We start from the raw sequence: 19,999 nt of genomic DNA, 5'->3' as shown, positions 1-19,999 counted from the left end.
ACATTTTCCATTGTTCTATTGGAAAAAGTTATACTTCCTTTCTGTTTTTTAAAGCTGTGTTTAATAACACTGATCATACATGTATATGATAAACAATTAAACAAAGCCAGGAGAGAGGCCTTAACAAGTCTCCCAGTTCCTCTCCCCGAAAGTCCCTGTCCCCGTTCGTGCGCCGGCTCCCAGACGTGCTGTTTGCACCGTGAAGCCCTGACTTGCTTCCCGCCCGCCCGCGCGGTGGACAGGTGCTGCCACCCTCTCCGTACCTTGACAGTGCGGGTTATCACCTCGGATATGTCTATATCAGTAGATGTAGAGCTGTCCCCATTTTTAGCAGCTCCATAGAGTTCCACGCAAGGTTGGAACCCTACTTTAACTAGTGTCCCCCGAGAGAGGGACGCAGCTCCTCGTCCAGGTCTGCAGACCTGACCCTGGACCAGGTCGTCTGCGTTGGAGCCCAGACTCTGCCACCTCCTCTCTGGGTTAGCTTGGACAAGTGACTTCCTTTCCCTGGTAGGATCTCTTATCTGAAAGAGGGAATAATGACATTAGCCACTTACTGGGTTTCGTATTTGCATAACCCAGAACAGTGCCTTAGGCATGTTTAGTGCTGTACAAATGTTCCCCTGCTGGGGCAAAGAGGAAGTGACTCCTCTAGGGCTCCTGGGAACATCTGTGGCTACATCCTAGAACTGGGGTTACGAAAGGGTAAGAAAAATGCATACATATATACACATGCAAAATATACCTCATCCTACCATGTCCCTTTATCAGCGTCTCCCACGGCCTCCCGAAAGCACCCCTCCCTCCAGGTGCTTTGCTTCAGGACCGATCGCCATCTGACCTACACGTTTATTTAGAGCATTATAATTTTAATTCCATAAATTGGCCTAGATTTCTTCTCTTTACCTTTGGAAAGGAAAATAACAACCAGAACCCTGAGAAGCCTCCAGTGTAGCAGGTTTCTTTACTGCTTAACCAGGGCTTCAGCAGGGCCGGGATCTGAGCAGCGTCCTCCCTCCTCCTCTGTCCTCTCCGCCAGTGCTGGAGGCCAGGACGGCACCGAGCAAGTCACCGAGCCTCCTGCCTTCCAGGGGCCTTGCAGGCCCCGCCTGTGAGTCTGTGTAATGAGCCAAGTAGATGCTGGAGGAAAGAGACTGTTCTCGGCACTGAGACGTTTCAGGAAGACACATGGCAGGTGCCGCCCTGCGTGCATGTCCTCCTCCTACCGCGGTGGCGCACGCCAGCCCCGGCGCCCACCTCCGCGTGGCCTCGCCTGAGGACTTCGCTTGGCCCACAGGTCTTCCTGTGGCCCAGCTTGACAGGTCAGAAGTATAAGGAATGGATGAACCCGTCCCTCTGCCAACGACTGACAGGAAGAATGTACAAATGCCCACCACTCTTGCCCCCGGCGAGGACGGCTCTGCGCTTCCCAGCAGGATTCAGTTTTAGCTACTCACAGTGGCCCCGGCTTGCAAACAAACCTCTGCTGCACCCCTCCCCCTGACTTGCCCTCTCCCCTCCAGTGGTCCCTGGAATCACCTCCCACACAAACTGCTTGCACTTGAAACCTTGGCTCAGTGTCTGCTTCCCAAGCAACACAAGACATATTTAAATTGTATTTAGGAGAAAATTGTGTGTGTGTGTGTGTGTGTGTGTGTGATGTGTTAAGTCCATCAATCTATATTCTGAGTGTGTAAGAGTTTTATGCATGAGCTGTGCCCACGGGGTAGTGCCAGTCAATGCACAGGGCAATTATCTTAGATTTCTGGCCTTAGGATAGAAGATAATTCTCATTTCCATTCATCAAACTAATTTCCTTCTGCAGATATAAAAATTGCTTAAGTCAGTCAACTCTCTATTTAATAGAAATTAATTTGATGATGGATTAAGATCCACTTAGGATCAGAACAATATAGCTTTTGAACAGAAAAAAAAAAAATGTGCTAAAAAAAAATGCTCACGGAAAAACACAAAGGCGCTCCCCACACTTGCCAGTTACATGGGCAGCGAGTTCCAGAGGGAAATCTTTGACCCTGAAACGCGGCATTGCTGGTGGCTTCAGAGGGCCACAAGACTACCTTCAAAGTGAATTTTTGAAATCCGGTCTGTGTGTGTGTGTATATGGAAATACTATCTGAACTACATGTGAAATTACAGTTGAAAAGTCAATTGATGAGTTTTTGTCTCACAGAAAGGAGGTGAGATGAACTAAGGGAAATCAGAGCAGTACACTCTGACTTGAAAAAGTCTGTGTTATTGCCCGGCCGGTGTGGCTCAGTGGTTGAGCCCCGACCCAAGCACCAAGAAGTCGCCAGTTCGATTCCCAGTCAGGGCACATGCCCAGGTTGTGGGCCCGATCCCCAGAGGGGGACATGCAGGAGGTGGCCAATCGATGTTCTCTCTTATCGATGTTTCTATCTCTCTCTCCCTCTCCCTTCCTAACATCAATAAAGAAAAAAAATTTTTTTTAAATCTGTGTTCTAGGAGAGACAACAGGTGCAAAAAGTATAGTAACTAGCTTATCTGAATTCTGCCTGCATTTCTGCATTTGTTAAAAGAGATCAGCTTCATTGCCTGAGTGGGTCTGGGGGTGAATTTAAAAAATAGCTTGGTTGGTGTGGCTCAGTGGAGTGAGCATGGTCCCAGGGACTGAGGGCGTGGTTCCATTCCCAGTTGGGGCGCGTGCCCGTGTTGCAGGTTTGATCCCCAGTAGGGGGCGTGAAGGAGGCAGCCGATGATGTTTCTCTCTCACATGGATGTGTCTCTCTCTCTCTCTCCCATCCTCTCTCTAAAAAATCAATAAAAATTAACAAAATTAAAGTTGTTAGTAAAAGACCTGCTTTTAAGAGGTAAGTGGCACGGGTTTCTAAGAAGCTCTTCCTCCGGGCAGTGTTTCGCTGGACGCCCATCCGAGGAGGCGTGGCTAAATCACTGCTGTGGGGTCTCACATGGGACTCTGCTTGGAGTTAAAAAAGGAGGAAAACAGACCTCCCTGGACTAGCATTGAGAAATCTCTGGCACTGCCCTGGCCAGTTTGGCTCGGCGGTTAGAGCATCGGCCTGAGGTTCAGAGAGACCCGGGTTCGGTTCCTGCTAAGGGTGCGTACCCTGGTTGCGGTTTGTCCCCGGCCCTGGTTGAGTCGTGCGGGTGGCAACCACTCAATGTGTCCCTTTCACGTCGATGTTTCTCTCCCTCCCACTCTGAACAAAATATCAAAGAATGTCCTCGGGTGAGGATTAAAAAAAAAGAGAGAGAAATCTCTGGCACTGTGTGAAAAGAAAATTACATAACAAAATGCACCTCTGTATTTTTAAAAGACACTGTTTCTATAAAGATATGTATCTTAGAGTGTGTGTGTATTAAGTTTTTTTGTTGTGTTTTTTATTCCTCACCCAAGGACATTTCTCCACGTATTATCAGATAGAGTGGGAGGGAGAAAGAGAGAGAGAAAAACATCGATGTGATAGAGCCACATCGACTGGTTGCCTCCTGCATGACCTGACCAGGGCCGGGGACAAACTGCAACCGCGGCATGTGCCCTTGACCAGAATCGAACCCGAAACTCAATGATCCGCGGGCCGATGCTTCAACCGCTGAGCCAAACAGGCCAGGGCTTAAGTTTTTATTTTTGATTGTTTTTCTCCCCACTAGTAAGTTCTACCAAGGCAGGGATTGCGTTTTATGTTGTGTTCACTGCTGCTACTTCATTGTCCTTAGTAGAGTAGCTTGATAGCTATTTGTGTTTACTTTTGTGTGTTCCTGTGTGTGTGTGTGATAACACATATTTAAGTTTAACATTTTCACCGTTTTTGCCCAGCTGGTGTGGCTCAGTGGTTGAGCACCGACCCAGGCATTAAGAAGTCACCAGTTCGCCCTGGCCAGTTTGGCTCAGCGGTTAGAGTGTTGGCCTGCGGTCCGAAGAGACCCGGGTTCGGTTCCCGCTAAGGGCACGTAATTCGGTTGCAGTTTGTCTCCGGCCATGGTTGGTCGTGCGGGTGGCAGCCACTCGATGTGTCCCTTCACATCGATGTTTCTCACTCTCTCTCCCTTCCTCCCTCTCCCTCCCACTCTATCTGTACAAAAAATGGAAAAATATCCTCGGGTGAGGATAAAAAAAAAGAAGTCGCCGGTTCAATTTCCGGTCAGGGCACGTGCCCAGGTTGTGGGCACGATCCCCAGTTAGGGGCATGCAGGAGGCGGCCAATCGATGTTCTCTCTCATCGACGTTTCTGTCTCTCTCTCCCTCTCCCTTCCTCTCTCTCTAAAATCAATAAAGGGAAAAAAATTTTTAAAAAACCATTTTAACCTTTTTTAAGTGTACCATCCAGTGGCACGAAGGACACTGTTGACTGTATTTGGAGACAGGGCTTCTGGGGGGAAATTAAGGTTAAATGAGGTCAGAAGGATGGGACCCTAATTCAGTAAGACTAGTGTCCCTGTGCGAGGAAAAGATATCAGAGACTTCTCACTTTCTGTGTGCACACAGAGGAGGGCACAGGAAAAGGTGCCACCTGCGAGCCAGGAAGAGAGGGCTCACAGAAACCAACTTCAACAGCACCTGACCCTGGACTTCAGCCTCTAGAACTGAGAGAACGTCCATGTCTGTGGCCTAAGGCCCCAGCCGGTGGCATTCTGTTAGGTCAGCCCTCACAGAGTGGCACTTGTCAAAGCACACACACGTTTTCAACTTGATGGATGGAACCAAAAGAATCCTCAAAGCCTGTGCCCAGGACACGCGTCCACCACAGTGAGCGAGCCGTCGCCCACGCCCTCTCCAGCGCTGGGCACTACTGCACCGGGTGACCCTCCTGAATCCAAGAAACACGAACGGTACCTACTTTGAACATCCAGTCAGGATGGCACAGAGGGACACGCGGGCGCCTCCTCCCACAATCACGTCAAAGTTACAACTAACTACAGCACAACCATCCTTCAGAACCGCCTGACGTCGAGCTGAAGGGAAGTCCTACAACTACGACATTAAAGCATCTGCCACATGGAGACTGGGAGGAGGGGCGGAGGGGACGGGCTGGTCCCACACCCACATGTGGCGGATAAAAACCAGGAGGACACCTCGGCTGGGAAGGTCCTCCCTGAGGACTGAGGGGTCCCCGTCCCACACCAAGCCCCCAGCTCAGGGTTCCAGTGCTAGGAAGAGAATCTCCATCACTTCTGACTATAAAACCAGCAGGAACTGAGACTCAGGGAGGCTGAGGCTGCTGGAGCCCCAGGCAGCTCCTCTTAAAGGGCCCGCGCACGGACTTACTCGGGCTTACTCCCTCCAGGCTCCAGCATCAGGTAGGCAGCTTGAAGGGCACCAGAGACAGATGGGAAAGAACTGAGTTGTTTGGCATCCAGGCAAGAGCTGGAGGGGCAGCTTTCTCCTGGACAGACATGCTGGTGGAGGCCTTGTTCCTTTGGTGAGCGCTGCCCCCACTAGACGGGCGCCATATCTGGGACTCCAGCAACCTGGCTCACACTGTTTGCCCCACCTGGTGATTCCCTGAGGCCCCGCCCCACCCAACTTTCAGGCCCACCTAAGCTTTACCATAGGATTGGCCTGTCTTGGCTCCTGCTTCAGAGTTTCCTAAAGTCTCTCGAACAAGCAGCATCTGGTCACAGGAAGCCCCATACCTCTCACCAAGTGGCCCCAGGCCCGGCACTAGAAGCAGCCAGCTTTGGTCCACAACTTGGCTTTGCTGGGGCACCTCCAAGTCCAGCACAAGAGGCAGCCATCGGCAGATCACTTTGTAGCTTATGCCAGGTGGCCCTGGGCAGAACACAGGCAGAGGCTGACCATGCCCCAGAGCTAGCACAGGGGACAGCTTCAGACCACATTGAAACACCACCAGCCAACCACCTCCACAAGGGATACACTCAATGAGTGGACTCAGTGGTACCAGAGCCCTGCTGAAGTAAGTCTTGCTCTGTGTGGTGGGCCCTGCACAGCTGATCCTCCAAGGTGGTCAGAGGTCAGTGGGCAGTGGGCACAGCCAGTCCTTGCAGCTGATCAGCCTGAGTAAATCCCTCCCATTGACATGCCAACAGCAATCAAGACTCAATTACAACAGAATAGTGTACAATCCACACTAGGGGTGCACCTCGAGGGCCCAGCTGGGGTGATCAGGGAGGCTGTGCCACTGGATCCTAGAGGACACCTACTACAATAGGTCACCCTACGAAACCTAGGAGACATAGCAACTCTACCTAATACAGAGACGAACACAGGGAAGCAGCCAAAATGAGGAGACAAAGAAACACGTCCCAGATGAAAGAAAAGAACAAAACTCCAGGAAAAGAACTAAACAAAATGGAGATAAGCAATCAATCAGATGCAGAGTTGAAAACAATGGTTATAAGGCTGCTGAAGGAAGTTAACAAAAACTTCAAGGAACTTAGTGAGAACATCAACAATATTTAAAAAGACCAGTCAGAAATGAAGGATGCACAAAATAATTTGCAGGGAATCAATAGTAGAGTAGGTAAAGCCAAGAAGCAAACCATAGATTTGGAATATAAAGAAACAAAAAACACCCAATCAGAACAGCAAAAGAAAAAAAAAATCCAAAAAAACGAGCAGTGTAAGGAGCCTGTGGGACAACTTCAAGTGTACTAACATTTGTATCATGGGGGTGTCAGAATCAGTAGAAAGAGAACAAGAAATTGAAAACCTATTTGAAAAAATAATGACAGAAAACTTCCCTAACTTGGTGAAGGAAACAGACATACAAGTCCAGGAAGCACAGAGAGTCCCAAACAAGATGAACCCAAAGAGGTCTATCATCATCGAAATGTCAAAGGTTAAAGACAAAGAGAAAAAAACGCAGCAAGAGAAAAGCAGTTAGTTACTTACAAGGGAGTTTCCATAAGACTGTCAGCTGATTTCTCAAAAGAAACTTTGTAGGCCAGAAGGATGTGGCAAGAAATATTCAGCCCTGGCCAGTTCGGCTCAGCAGTTGGAACGTCGGCCTGCGGACCAGAGAGTCCCGGGTTTGGTTCCCGCTAGGCCCTAGTGGCTAGGGGCACATACCAAAAAACAAAAAAGTACAAATTTGTTGTTAGACAGTTTGAGGAATCTCAAAAGGAAGGGGGGAGATCAACCAAAGAACTTATATGTATAAATGCATAACCAGTGGACACAGACAATAGTGTTGGGAAGGCAAGCGAGGGGAATGGGGAGCAGGTGGTCAATGGGCATACATGGGAGACATCTGTAATACATTCAACAATAAAGATACGTTTAAATAAAATAAAATAAAAGGTACCTACTTTAATGAATGCACAAAGCTGAGATTTTCCCAAATGCGTGTGTGACTTATAATGAGTGAATCCTTTCTCCTCCCTCCCCAGCCCTGGCATGTATTACATAAAAGCTGTCCACTCCACAGGGACCTTTCAAGTAACGTTCTCATTCACTTTCGCTTCCTCTTGCTTCTTTCATATTTCATGAGTTAAATGGATATAAAGAAATAAGGGTGAGAGAACATTATTTTGGGGTCTTTCATACTAGGTAGTAAGAGAATTCATTCACAGTGATTTGGGGAAACAAGCTATAGGTCCTATAACATTGTAGATGAACATAAGCTTCACATTTTCTCAATGTCTGATCACAAGGTGAAGTGGGTTTGAACAGTTTTGAACAACAGTGGGTATGATGAGTGTCCGTGGCCTGTTAGAAGTGGGGATGGGGGCCACATGTATGTGTCGTTCCTTGAAATGTGTGGAGCTAGATTCTTCCGGATCACGCTTTCCTCCTCCTCACCACTTGGGAGAGGGGCACCAGGCACCCCGTTTGAGTTCTGCATCCTTCATACCTGTCCTCCAGGTACTGGCATTCCAGCCAGTTGAAAAAGGATTTGGCTACAACAACACATATCAACTAGAAAACACACACGCATACCCATGGACCATAGGACTGTGAGCAAGACCCTGACAGGTCTCTGTGTACCCCAGGGTTAAAGACTGGTGGAATGAATGAATGGATGGCAAGGGCACTAATAAAGTATTCACACGTTTCTCGGGAAGGGTGTTATTTTGGCTGAGAGGCTGCGTACAGCTTCTGATCTTCACAGTACTCAAAGTCATGACCTTGTAGCCACATTGGCGAGGTGTGTGGCTGGAACAGATTGAACAATCAAGCTGATATGGTCTTAGTGTCACTTGTGAGAAATCGTAATGCTTTGCACATGCCCACATGCAAACACACACACACAACTAATTACAATTTAGGAAGATCGACAGAAATGACATAACTCACTGTGGTTAGCCGTCAAGTCTCAGATGTTGATTAATCATTAAACATTCATTGTGATTGTGTCCTTTCAGGTCCTGTTTGAGAACTTTGAACAAAGGTCAATAATCATGAGCGGCTATGGTCATAGTCCCTCACCAGTTACTGAGAGTGGATATCTATGTCCCAGATTTTCTCTAGAGCCCTAGCAGAAATGACTCAGGATATCTTTGTGACATAGACTAGTTTCAGAACAGGTAAGGGGCTCCATGTTCGACACCTTTTGCAAGTGATGATCTGGCAGCTTCTGTTCACGTCACCTGATTTGTGGCCTCCCAGAGCTCTGTGCTGCCCTCTCTTACTCAGTTTTCCTCACAATGTAATGGGTTCTGTCCATTTGTCCTCAGCCTGCAAATTTCCACTCCACCAGACAGATACGGAAATCGCACCCCCCCCCCATTCTTTTGGCTGCACTTTTCAAAGTCTATTAGACCATCCCCCAAACTGAAATCGCTTCAGTCAAATAGCCAGTGTTATTACTTGCAAGTTCTACCTTCCACAAAACACTAGAACACAAACACAATTCAGCCAAGTTCTTTGCCACTTGGCCATGAGAATCACCTTTCCTCCAGTTTCCAATAACATGTTCCTGATTTCCGTCTGAGACCTCACTGGAACGGCTTTACCGTTCATATTCCTACCGACACACTGCTCCTGGCTACTCAAGTATTCTCAGGGAAGGCCGAGCTCTCTGCAGTTCACTTTTCTTCCCGTGGAAGGTTCATTCATGACAATGAGGCTTCTTCTGGCATCACATCTCCAAACGCCTCCAGCCTCTCCCTATCACCCAGTTCCAAAGCCACTCTATATCTTTATTTGTCACAGCAGCACCACCATTTCTCAGTCCCAATTTTCTGTATTAGGCAGAATTCTCCAGAGAAGCAGAACCACACACACACACACATACATACATACACATATATAAAATATATATGTGACCGATTTGGATGTATTGTATATGATATATCCATATGTAGAGATTTATGTGGATTTCTTATGAGGAATTATGGAGGCTGACAAACTCCATGATGTGTTGCCTGCAAGCTGGACACGCAGTAAAACCAGCAGTACAATTCAGTCTGGTCTGAAGGCCTGAGAACCAGGGACGCCAATGGTGCAAACCAGTCAGAAGGCTGGAGAAGATGAGATGTCCCAGCTCAAACCAAAAAGCAGCCAGATTCTTCCTTCGTCTGCCTGTTGTTCTACTCAGGCCCTCAACCAAAAGGATAAGGCCCACCCACGCTGGGGCGGGCAAACTGCTTTACTGAGGCCACAGATTTAAGTGCTTGTCTTGGGGAAAGTAATGGTTTTTTTAAAAATATGTTTTAATTGATTTTTAAAAAATCCTCACCTGAAGACATTTTTTCCATGTATCATCAGATAAGAGTGGGAGGGGGTGGAGAGAGAGAAACACTGATGTGAGAGACACACATCAACTGGTTGCCTCCCATATGATCTGACCAGGGCTGGGGACGAACCGTAACCAAGGTACGTGCCCTTGACCAGAATTGAACCGGTGACTCACTGGTTCATGGGCCGATGCTCTAACCGCTGAGCCAAACCAGCCAGGGCTTTTTATTGATTTTTTTTAGAAATAGAGGGAGAGGGAGAGAGAGAGAGAAACATGGATGAGCCCAGCCGGTGTGGCTCAGTGGTTGAGCGTCGACCCTGCACCAAGAGGTCACTGGTTTGATTCCCAGTCAGGGCACATGCCCAGGTTGTGGGCCCGATCCCCAGTGGGGGGCATGCAGGAGGCGGCCAATCAATGTTTTCTCTCATCAATGTTTCTATCTCTCTCTCCCTCTCCCTTCCTCTCTCTGTAAAAAATCAATAAAGGAAAAATATTTTTTATTTATTTATTTTTATCCTCACCTGAGGACATTTTTTCTTTTTTTTTTTTTGTTCAAATAGAGTGGGGGGGGAGAGAGAGAGAGAGAGAGAGAGAGAGAGAGAAACATCGACATGAAAGGGACACATTGAGTGGTTGCCACCCGCATGACCCAACCAGGGCCGGGGACAAACTGCAACCGAGGTATGTGCCCTTAGCGGGAACCGAACCTGGTCTCTCTGGACGGCGGGCCAACGCTCTAACTGCTAGGCCAAACTGGCCACGGCAAGGAAAAATTTTTTTTTTTTTTTAAAGAAACATGGATGAGAGAGGAACACTGATTGGCCTCCTCCTCCAGGCCTCCTACTGGGTATCGGGCCCAAAACCCGGGCATGTGCCCTGACTGGGAATCCAACCGGTGACCTCTTGGTACATGGGACAACGCTCAATACACTGAGTCACACTGGCCACACAGGGAAAAGTAATCTTTAATCTGGGCACCCCATGGCTGGTCAAGTTGACACATAAAATTAGGCATCATACCAAATAATTTTTTTTTAAATCCTCACCCGAGGATATTTTTCCATTTTCAGATACAGTGGGAGGGAGAGGCAGAGAGAGAGAGAGACAAACTTTGATGTGAGAGAGACAGATCGATTGGTTGCCTCCTGCACGACCGCGACCAGGGCCAGCGATCAAATCGCAACCGAGGTAAATGCCCTTACCGAAATCAAACCTGTGACTCTTTGGTCCATGGGCTGGCGCTCTAACCGCTGAGCAAAATCGACCAGGGCCCAAATAATTTTGTAAAATTTATTTTTAGAGAGAGAGGAAGGAAGAGGGAGCGAGAGATAGAAACATTGATGAGTGAGAACATTGGCTGTCTCCTGCATGACCCCCACTGGTGACCAGGCCCACACCCTGGGCATGTGCCCTGACCGGGAATTGAGCCTCCTGGTGCAGAAGTCGATGCTCAGGCACTGAGCCACACCAGCCAGGCCAAATAATCCTTTTTTGAGGAGAAAGTCTGAACTGCATTTCAAGTCGTGTAGCTTCCAGCAAGAGAATATTCTGGACTCAGTCTTTGACCTTTAGTAAGAGCCTTTGTTTTCAGAAAAGGAATTTCTCTGCTTGAGCTGTTCAATTTGACCAACGCAGTGGTGGGTGAGCACCGTCTTAGGCCAGACCACCTTGCCTGGGTTCTCCTCCCTCATCCACAGACCACACCGCAGCGAGGAGTTAAGAAGAAATGGTGAGATGCCAAGGTATTTGGGTGTTGGAGCTTGGCTGAGTTTCCAGGCTCTCTCTCAGTGGCTGCCTGGGGACCATCACCTGCTCTGCACACTCACGACAAAGGATACCACTTCCCTTGTAACAGCAAAGATGGAATAAGGAGCGGCCTTAATAGCCCAGAAGAAACTTGACCGGCGTTGTGGTTTTCTCCATTGTCATTAGGCCAGGCAAGCAGCTCTCTGTGGAGGCGTTAGCTGCCACCAAAGTCAAAGTCTATGGAAACGCCACTCGAAACAGAGATTATCCACAGAAGACAAATCTCTAGAAGTTGTACATTAGTAGTTGCCTGGGGCTTGGAAAAGGCACCGACTGCCAACGAGCCCTAGAGATTTTTGGGGGGGGTTGAAAAAATATTCCAAAACTAGATGGTGGCAATGGTTGCAGAACTCTAACTTTACTAAAAATGTTCACACTTAAAATGAGCAAATTTTATAGTACATACATTATACTACAAAGCTGTCATACACACGCACATACACACACGTACCCCAGATTTGACTGTCCAGCACCGGATCCAGTCTCCACATTGCCCATTATTTTGAAATCTCATTGAAAAAGATCCCCCTACTTGGAATCTACTTTGTTTTCATTTCACGAAGGAGAAAAAGACACATAATAATGTATAGTTTATGCACAAAAGGGACAGTTTGTAAATGAGGCCTAAGCTCAAGGTTACTAATACCTGGAACAGATGCTTCATCACTTGAACCCTGAAGATACTAACAACTCTACTGTATGGCTGTCAGCCATGGGTCTTGCTAACTCTGAAGAGTAGTAATATAATCACATGCTGCCTACGATTTCATTACAATGCCAACTACTAATCACCCTCTGTAGTAGCATGTATGTGTTGTTTCACTCTGTTTTATGCAAGTTAATACATCAACAAAATCATATATATATATATATATTTTTTATTATCCTCACCTGAGGACATTTTTGCATTTATCTTTAGATAGAGCAGGAGGGAGAGAGGGGGAAGAGAGAGAGAGAAACATCAGTGTGAGAGAGACACATCGAGTGGTTGCCACCCACATGACCCCAACCGGGGCCAGTGACAAACTTCACCGAGGTATGTGCCCTTAGTGGGAACCGAACCCGGGTCTCTCTGGTCTGCCGGCCCATGCTCTAACTGCTGAGTCAAACCGGCCAGGGCAACAAAATTATATTTAAATTTGCTTCATTCTTTGGTAATTTGCTTTCTTCTCATTTTTCTACTCAGTTTTTGACCTGCAGGATCTTAGTGTTTTAGTAAATCTTTCAAGTTGAGGCCAGCAGCTCAACATGTTTGTCCCTATGAACGAGAATCCTGAGAATGAACAGGACATTAGATTATGGAGGAAAAGTCTGGGTTTGTGATAGTTGTTTTTTTGGCTCATCAATTTAATGCAGATAGTTTTGAAGACTGTAATAAATGTCTATTCTTTTGTTCTAAAAAGTAAAATGAAAACAAAATTTATGATTGAAATTAGTCTGCCTCTTTGGATGAAGTAGATTACTTGGAGACCAACATTGTGGATTTGTTGGAGAAAAGTTAATATATTTTTGTGTGTGTAAAATTCCCCACTCTTTTACTTTAGACCCAGTGATTTTTGAGAAAACTTCTGCAAGAGATATTTAATGATTCTAAATATGGTACACATTCAACAGTCAACTACATTGCCTTTTCATCTTGCCCACAAACTATATTCCTGCCTCAGGGCCTTTGCACTTGCTATTTCCTCCTCTTGATGGATCATTCCCTACATGGTCATGCCCCACTGCCCCACTTAAGTTGCTGCTTCCTTAGGGCAGCCCTCCCTGATCAGTCCATCTAAAAATAGCACAGTCACTATCCCTTTGGTCTACTTTCTTTTTCTTTATGGCACTTAACCACTGTCTGACCTTATACACTTGCTTTACCACTACATGTAAGATCCATGAAGGCAGAGACTTCATTAGTATTGTTCATTGTTGTTTCCCCAGATTGTGGGGCATAATAACTGTTCAAGACATGTTTGTTGAATTAATTGAGTAAATTGCAATTTGACTTTAATACCTACCTCTTTTGCCTCCCTAACCAGACAGTAAATTCATGGAAGGCAGCCAAAGGCCCTGGTTGCTTATTTATCTTCTCTAAAGCAATTAGCTCAATTCTGCATGGATGATAGACATTCAACCCAGATTTACCGAATGCCCTGAGACATGAATGTGTTACCAGGCTAACCAGTCAGCATTCCCTGCAGGTGAACAAGAACAGTACTGTCTTACTTTCAGCCCACACTGTACAAAGTACTGTTGTGTACATTAACTTATTTGATCATTTTGCCAATACTATAGTAGCTCTTAAAGTGCCTGAAGTAAAGAGCACTTGATACAATAAATGTTCATTTCTGGCATGTACTGTTACATGAATACTTTGTGTGTGTGTGGGTCTTAGATATCAATGGCATTTCATGTGTTCTTGGATTATCTGAAAAAAAAAAAAACATTTAAAAAAATGGAATCACGTTTAAATAGACAAGTACAAATAAAAAAAGACTCTGGACACATCCACATGCCTGGAGAGATTTCTGGAAGACTGTTTAACAAAGTCTTCATGGTGGTTATTTCTAGATGATGGAAACTTGATAATGTTTCCTTTGTTTGGTGTTCCATTTTTCCCTTTTGAACTTTTTTTTTTTTTTTTATCCTCACCCGAGGACATTTTTCCATTTTTTGTTCAGATAGAGCGGGAGGGAGAGTGAGGAAGAGAGAGAGAGAGAAACATCGATGTGAAGGGACACATCGAGTGGCTGCCACCCGCACGACCAACCAGGGCCGGGGACAAACTGCAACCAAGGCATGCGTCCTTAGCGGAAACCGAACCTGGGTCTCTCTGTACCGCAGGCCGACGCTCCAAACGCTGAGCCAAACCGGCCAGGGCTTCCCTTTTGAACTTTTACAACACATTTTTAATTTATTTTTTTGTTAATCTTCCTCCAAGGATATTGTTCCATTGATTTTTAGAGTGGAGGGGGAGAGAGAGAGAGAGAAACATTGGTGAGAGAGACAGTGATCGGTTGCCTCCCACAAGCACCCAACGGGGGGACCAGGGATGGAACCTGCAACCCAGGTATGTGCCCTTGACTGGAATCCAACCCACCCCCCTTCCGCTGACAGGCCCACCCTGTAACCGCTGAGCCAAACCGCCAGGGCTTTTACAACAAATCTGAAGTAGCCAAAGGAAACTTATCTCTATGCAGTGCTTTATTTTTGTTTAATTTGTCAGAGTGAATAGCGGAAAAACCACTACTACTCCTTTTCCTGGCTAGGTGAATCTCAGGAACTTTTAATACCAATTTGTAGTAAAGTAACAACAAATACAAGGAACCAAAATTCCATAGGGGTTTTTTTTTGTGTGTGTTTTTTTTTGCAGGTTTTCCATATTTACAGCCATGCTACTCTCTCAGCAAGAAAAAAAAAGTAGAGCAATGCTTCGTTATTTGACAGCTTTCATCATCTGCCAAAGAAACTTTCCAGGATACCGAGGCTCCCAAAACAGGAGGCCCAAATCTGGCGCAGGGACTTGTGGACTTTGGACCAACCTTAGAGGCTCAGAGGAGATGTGCTCCTTTTCCTTTTTTCTCCTGATGATTTTAAATCTTTAACATCCCTTTTCCTTGTCTTTTGAACCACAGGGATTGGGAAGACATGCAAATAACCACCTTGTGGAAAATCTCCACTGATGCCAGCAGTACACGGTCCTCCTTTGAGTCCGAAAGGTTTTGGGTTTTCTGTTCATTCTGAACCTGCAGGGGCTTTCCAAGGGTGCGGTGCACCGCAGGGCAAGCGGCTTCCTTGCACACCCGGCAGCGCGGGGCTGCCTCCGCGCGTGGCTGTGCGCGCGTGGCTGTGCGGACTGGCGTTTGCGCCCATGGCTCACACACTCAACGAAGATGCGCGTGCAGCCGTGCAGGTGGGCTGGGGACCTCCGCCAAAGCGTGCGGCTGTCCACCCGCCAGGGCGCGGGGCGCGGGCCGCGGGGCACCAGCGCTGCTGCGCCGGGGCAGGTGCCGGGCACGTGCTCGGCGGTCGCGGCATTTCTCCCTTCCGCGGGTGTGCTCAGAGCGGAGACGGCGGGAGGGGTCGGACACCTAGGACGTCCCGGAGGCGGGCGGGTGGGGGAGGGCACGGCGGGCGGGGCGGCACCTCCCACACTCCATCCACGACGGAGCTGACGGCGACTTCCGTCCGGCTTCACTCAGGCTCAGGGCCGCGGACACCGAGGCCGACGGCGGCGTGCGCGCGAGGGGCACCCGGACGCCCAGGTACGTGCGGCTCCGTTCCCAGCCGGCGCCCGGACGGTTGGGCCCGGCGGTTGCGGGGCCCACCACGCCGCGGCCTCTGTGACGCACGGCGCGGCCTCCGGGGCTGACGGGAGCCCGGCGCGGCGGGGGCGGGGCGGGCGCGGCGGGGGCGGGGCGAGCGCGGCGGGGGCGGGGCGGGGCGGAGCCGGCCGAGGCCCCGCCCCGGGGCCGGAGGAGCGAGGACGCTACGGAGCAGGCGCGTCCTGCCGCTGCCGCCACCGCCGCCACTGCCACTGCCGCCGCCGCCGCCGCCGCCGCCGCCGCTCGCCCTTCTCCGGAGCCGCCGCCGCGGCCGCCATTTGCACGGGGACCTCGGTGACAGGGGCTCAGCGGAGGGGCGGAGGGAGGGGGAGGGCCCGCGGAGTCCCCGAGGGCGGGAGCGACGCCGCCGGCGGGCCCGGAGCAGCAGCAGCAGCAGCAGCAGCAGAAGCAGCAGCAGCAGCAGCAGCAGCAGCAGCCGAGGCCGGGCGTGCGCCTGAGGCGCGGCGGCGGCGGCGGCGGCCCTGCGGGCGGCCGGGAGGGGCGGGGGCAGAGGCCGCCGCCGTTTGATGGATCCGAGGATCGCCTGGTTCCAGCCAGAGCAGCTCGGACCGTCCAACAGTCTGTGGATGCAGATCTGGGAGACGACCCAGGGGCTGAGGAACCTCTACTTCAACCACCACTGTCACAGCAGCGGCGGCGTGAGCGGCGGCGGCGGCGGCGGCAGCAGCAGCACGGCCACCGGCGGGAGCGGCAGCAGCACCGGCAGCCCCGGCGGCGCGGCCCCGGCCCCGGCCCCGGCCCCGGCGGGCATGTACCGCTCCGGGGAGCGCCTGCTGGGCGGCCCCGCGCTGCCCGCGGAGCAGCGGGACTTCCTGCCCCTGGAGACGACCAACAACAACAACAACCACCACCAGCCCGCGGCCTGGGCCCGCCGGGCTGCCGCTGGCCCCGCGGCGTCCCCGTCCCCCTCGGCGACCCCCTCCCCGCACTCCTCGGCCGCCGTCCCCGCCGCGGAGCCCGCCGACCCGGCCTCGGGCAGCAGCAACAAGAGGAAGCGCGACAACAAGGCCAGCACCTACGGACTCAACTACAGCCTGCTGCAGCCCAGCGGAGGGCGGGTCGCGGGGGGCGGCGGGGCCGACGGCGGCGGGGGCGTGTACAGCGGGACCCCGTGGAAGCGGAGGAACTACAACCAGGGAGTCGTGGGGTGAGTGGTGGCCCTGCGGCCTGCTGGCTTGGCCCCTGCACACGCGCAGCGGGGCACACGCCCACAGAAGGGGGGTGGGGGAGCCTGGGCGAGGCCATCCCCCCGGGCAGCCTTCGTGCTGCCTCTCGGGGAGCTGATGGACATCCCTTCATCCGTCCGCTCTGCACACCTTCCCCAACCCTCCCTAGCGGTCCGCACCTTTCCCCTCTCCCCGCGGGCCACCCACAGCTTCCCCTCACCTCCCTTAGTCATCCACACTCTCCCTCTTAACCTTGCACATCTCCTCTGACCCCCCTCGTCCGCTCATTCTTTCCTCCCATCCCCCACCCGGCCCCCCACCACAAACACTTTCCCCGATCCCCCCTGCAGCCCTCCCCATTTGCTCCCATCCTCACACCCCAAGATGAGGTTGCTGAGCACAGGCACATCATTCATTCCCCAGGAACATCCCTGTGTTAGTGCTTTTTGATGGAGCAGGACCCGGAGGTGCTCTCCTTGCCAAGAACAGAAACATCCAGAAAGCTCCTCCCCCTCCCCCAATCCCAAACAGGAATCGTCAGCTCAGTAAGGCTTTGCCTGCTACTGACTCTTGGGTCCGTCATTTTATTTTTTATTAAAAAAAAAAATTACGGTATTAGCAATGCTGTATTCGGTGGGGAGCCAGGCTAAGTTTAGGCTGGTGGAGATGGTGAGCTCTTCCTTGGAGGCCGGTCATAGAACTTTCTAGGAGTTCATGGCCCTTGGCCCCAGCTTCTGACTGTGAAGTTGTGTCCTAGCAGAGACAGCCAGTGCTTTTCATTCTAAGGGTAACTGTATGCTAATGAGTGAATGTTGCACCACTAATGACAGTCTGTTTAAAGTTCAGCTGTTACAAAATGCAATCTTACCTGACCCCTGGTGAATTATGTACATAAGCAGGGCATGTTTTCAGCTAGTCTTGGCTCCTGGAAAAGCCCTTGTGCTGGAGTGTGTGTGTATGTGCACACGCTTACCTTGAGTATGGAGAATGAGCTTTCAAATTGCTTTTCACTTTTCAGATCCTGTTTTACATTGGGGCTACAGTAGGCAAATGAAATCCCTATGAAGTAATTGCTTGTGAAACCTTTCCTTAGAGTCACCCATTCAGATCTGCCCTGCCTTGGCAAGCAGAGACAGTTTTCAAGGTTTGGGTAAAATGAGTTGGTGGGTTCCATCTGCTTCTAGTGGGCTGGCGTCTGCTAAATGCTACTATTACAACTCACACCTTTTGTGGAAAATGCAGTCAAGCGATTCAGGACTGGGTTTGGGGAACATGTCAAACCTTTCCTGAGGGGAACCCTTTAAGAGTTGAGTCTGTTGCTGAGCTTCAAGGGCGCTCTCCATGGTCATCACGTTTTAATAAAAGGCTCATGGTTCCACCCTGTTAGTATTTCCAAGACAGAGCGTAAGCCTGTGGCTTAGTGACAAGCAAATTGATATTGAGGGGTTCTGGAAGTTTCATTTCACAGGAATAAGCTCCAGTTTAAGTAATCACTGTCCACTAAAACCCTGAAGTTCCCTGATTTCATCTTAACTGAAGCTCCTGCATATGTCAGCAAAGGCATGTTGTAAGTGCAAAATGCCGGCTGATTTTTGTGATAATTAGAAATTGTCTTATCCTCTACTTGCTATTTATTATTGAAGATACTATAAAAGGGTCACATTTGAACTTAGAAACAATGTGGTCTTGTTCCTGATTCAAATTTTATATTGCCCTCAAAGGGATTAAAGAGAAGAATGTTTATTTCCCAGAGGGATTACTGTTTAAAACTGATTGTAAACCTGTTTTAAAACTACTTATTACATTATCAAACTTTCCTTTTTTTTTTTTTTGCTTCCTCCAGAGGATGTCAGCAGTTTAAAAAATTTTAATTTAAGAGTGTTTTTGTAAGAGTGTCTAGATGCTTTAAAATTTTTGTTTTGATTTATGGATCCTTGTTTCTTTACTTTGGAAGTTTGGCTATTTTTAATACAGATATTTTAAAAATCTGAGTTCAGAGTGTTATGTTATACTATTCTGAGAATAAATATAGTAAAACTTACCAACATTTTGAGTTCTTGGCATGTGACTGACTTTTAGCTAATAGGTTAACCAATTGTGTCAGTCCCTGGAGGAGAGGCAAGGAAAGCACATGAACAGGGGACCCGAACTGTGGGGGCTGATACCCTGGCTCACATCTTGGCCTCTCAGTGTTCTTTGCTTCAGCCAAACTGGTCGACTTACACCTGAACACTCCAAGGTAGTTCAGAATCCTGACTTGTCCATTGCCCCGGTTCTTGATTTTTTTTTGTTTCTCCTGTGACCTCTTGAAGTACTTGCTTCATGCTGTTGGTGTAGTCGCCTCTGTTTACTTTTCCTTTGATGTACATGTTTCTTCTTACCTACTAGGTCACTAGTTAAGATGGACATTTCTTAAATATAGAATAAGATCCTTGGATTTCATCCTGAAGTCTTCATAGTCCTGGCTTTGTGCACTGTCCTGTTCTTCTGCTTCTTCTTTTCCTTCAGTCCTCATCCAAAGGTACGCCGTCTATCCGAGAGAGAGAGGGAAACCTCGATGTGAGGAACATCGACCAATTGCCTTCTGTATGAGCCCCAACTGGGGATCGAACCCGCAACCTTGGGCATGTGCCCTGATCAGGGACAAACCCTGCGACATTTTAGTTTATGGGACGACGCTCCAACCATCTGAGCCACATGAGCCAGAGCTCCTTTTCTTTCTTCCTTTTTTAAAAATGTGTTTTTAGCCTGGCAGGTGTGGCTCAGTGGTTGAGCGTCGACCCATGCACCAAGATTCCTGGTCAGGGCACATACACTGGTTCGATTCCCGGTCAGGGCACATGCCCAGGTTGTGGGCTACATCTCCAGTGGGGGGCATGCAGGAGGTGAGCAATCGATGTTTCTATCTCTCTCCCTTCCTCTCTCTCTAAAATCAGTAAAGGAAAATAAAATAAAATATGTTTTTATTTATTTTAGAAAGAGAGGGAGAGAGAGAGGCAGATAGAAACATCAGTGAGAGAGAAACATGGATCGGCTGCCTCCTGCACGCCCC

General features: G+C 49.1%; 1 protein-coding gene across 1 annotated transcript in view; it reads left to right on the top strand.

Annotated features, from left to right (window-relative positions):
* Positions 1-16,266: 16,266 nt before the first annotated feature.
* Positions 16,267-19,999, top strand: part of TENT4B (terminal nucleotidyltransferase 4B) — a 56,371-nt gene continuing 52,638 nt past the window's right edge. The window contains exon 1 of the mRNA XM_036275355.1: positions 16,267-16,928. Within this exon, the coding sequence (XP_036131248.1) occupies positions 16,288-16,928 (641 nt within the window). The 5' untranslated portion in view covers positions 16,267-16,287. The remainder of the gene's footprint in view (positions 16,929-19,999) is intronic.

Source organism: Molossus molossus, unplaced genomic scaffold, assembly GCF_014108415.1.
Source record: "Molossus molossus isolate mMolMol1 unplaced genomic scaffold, mMolMol1.p scaffold_m16_p_21, whole genome shotgun sequence".
Lineage (NCBI taxonomy): Eukaryota > Metazoa > Chordata > Mammalia > Chiroptera > Molossidae > Molossus > Molossus molossus.
The sequence above is the reverse complement of the archived record's forward strand: the minus strand, read 5'-3'. Positions and strand labels throughout refer to the sequence as shown.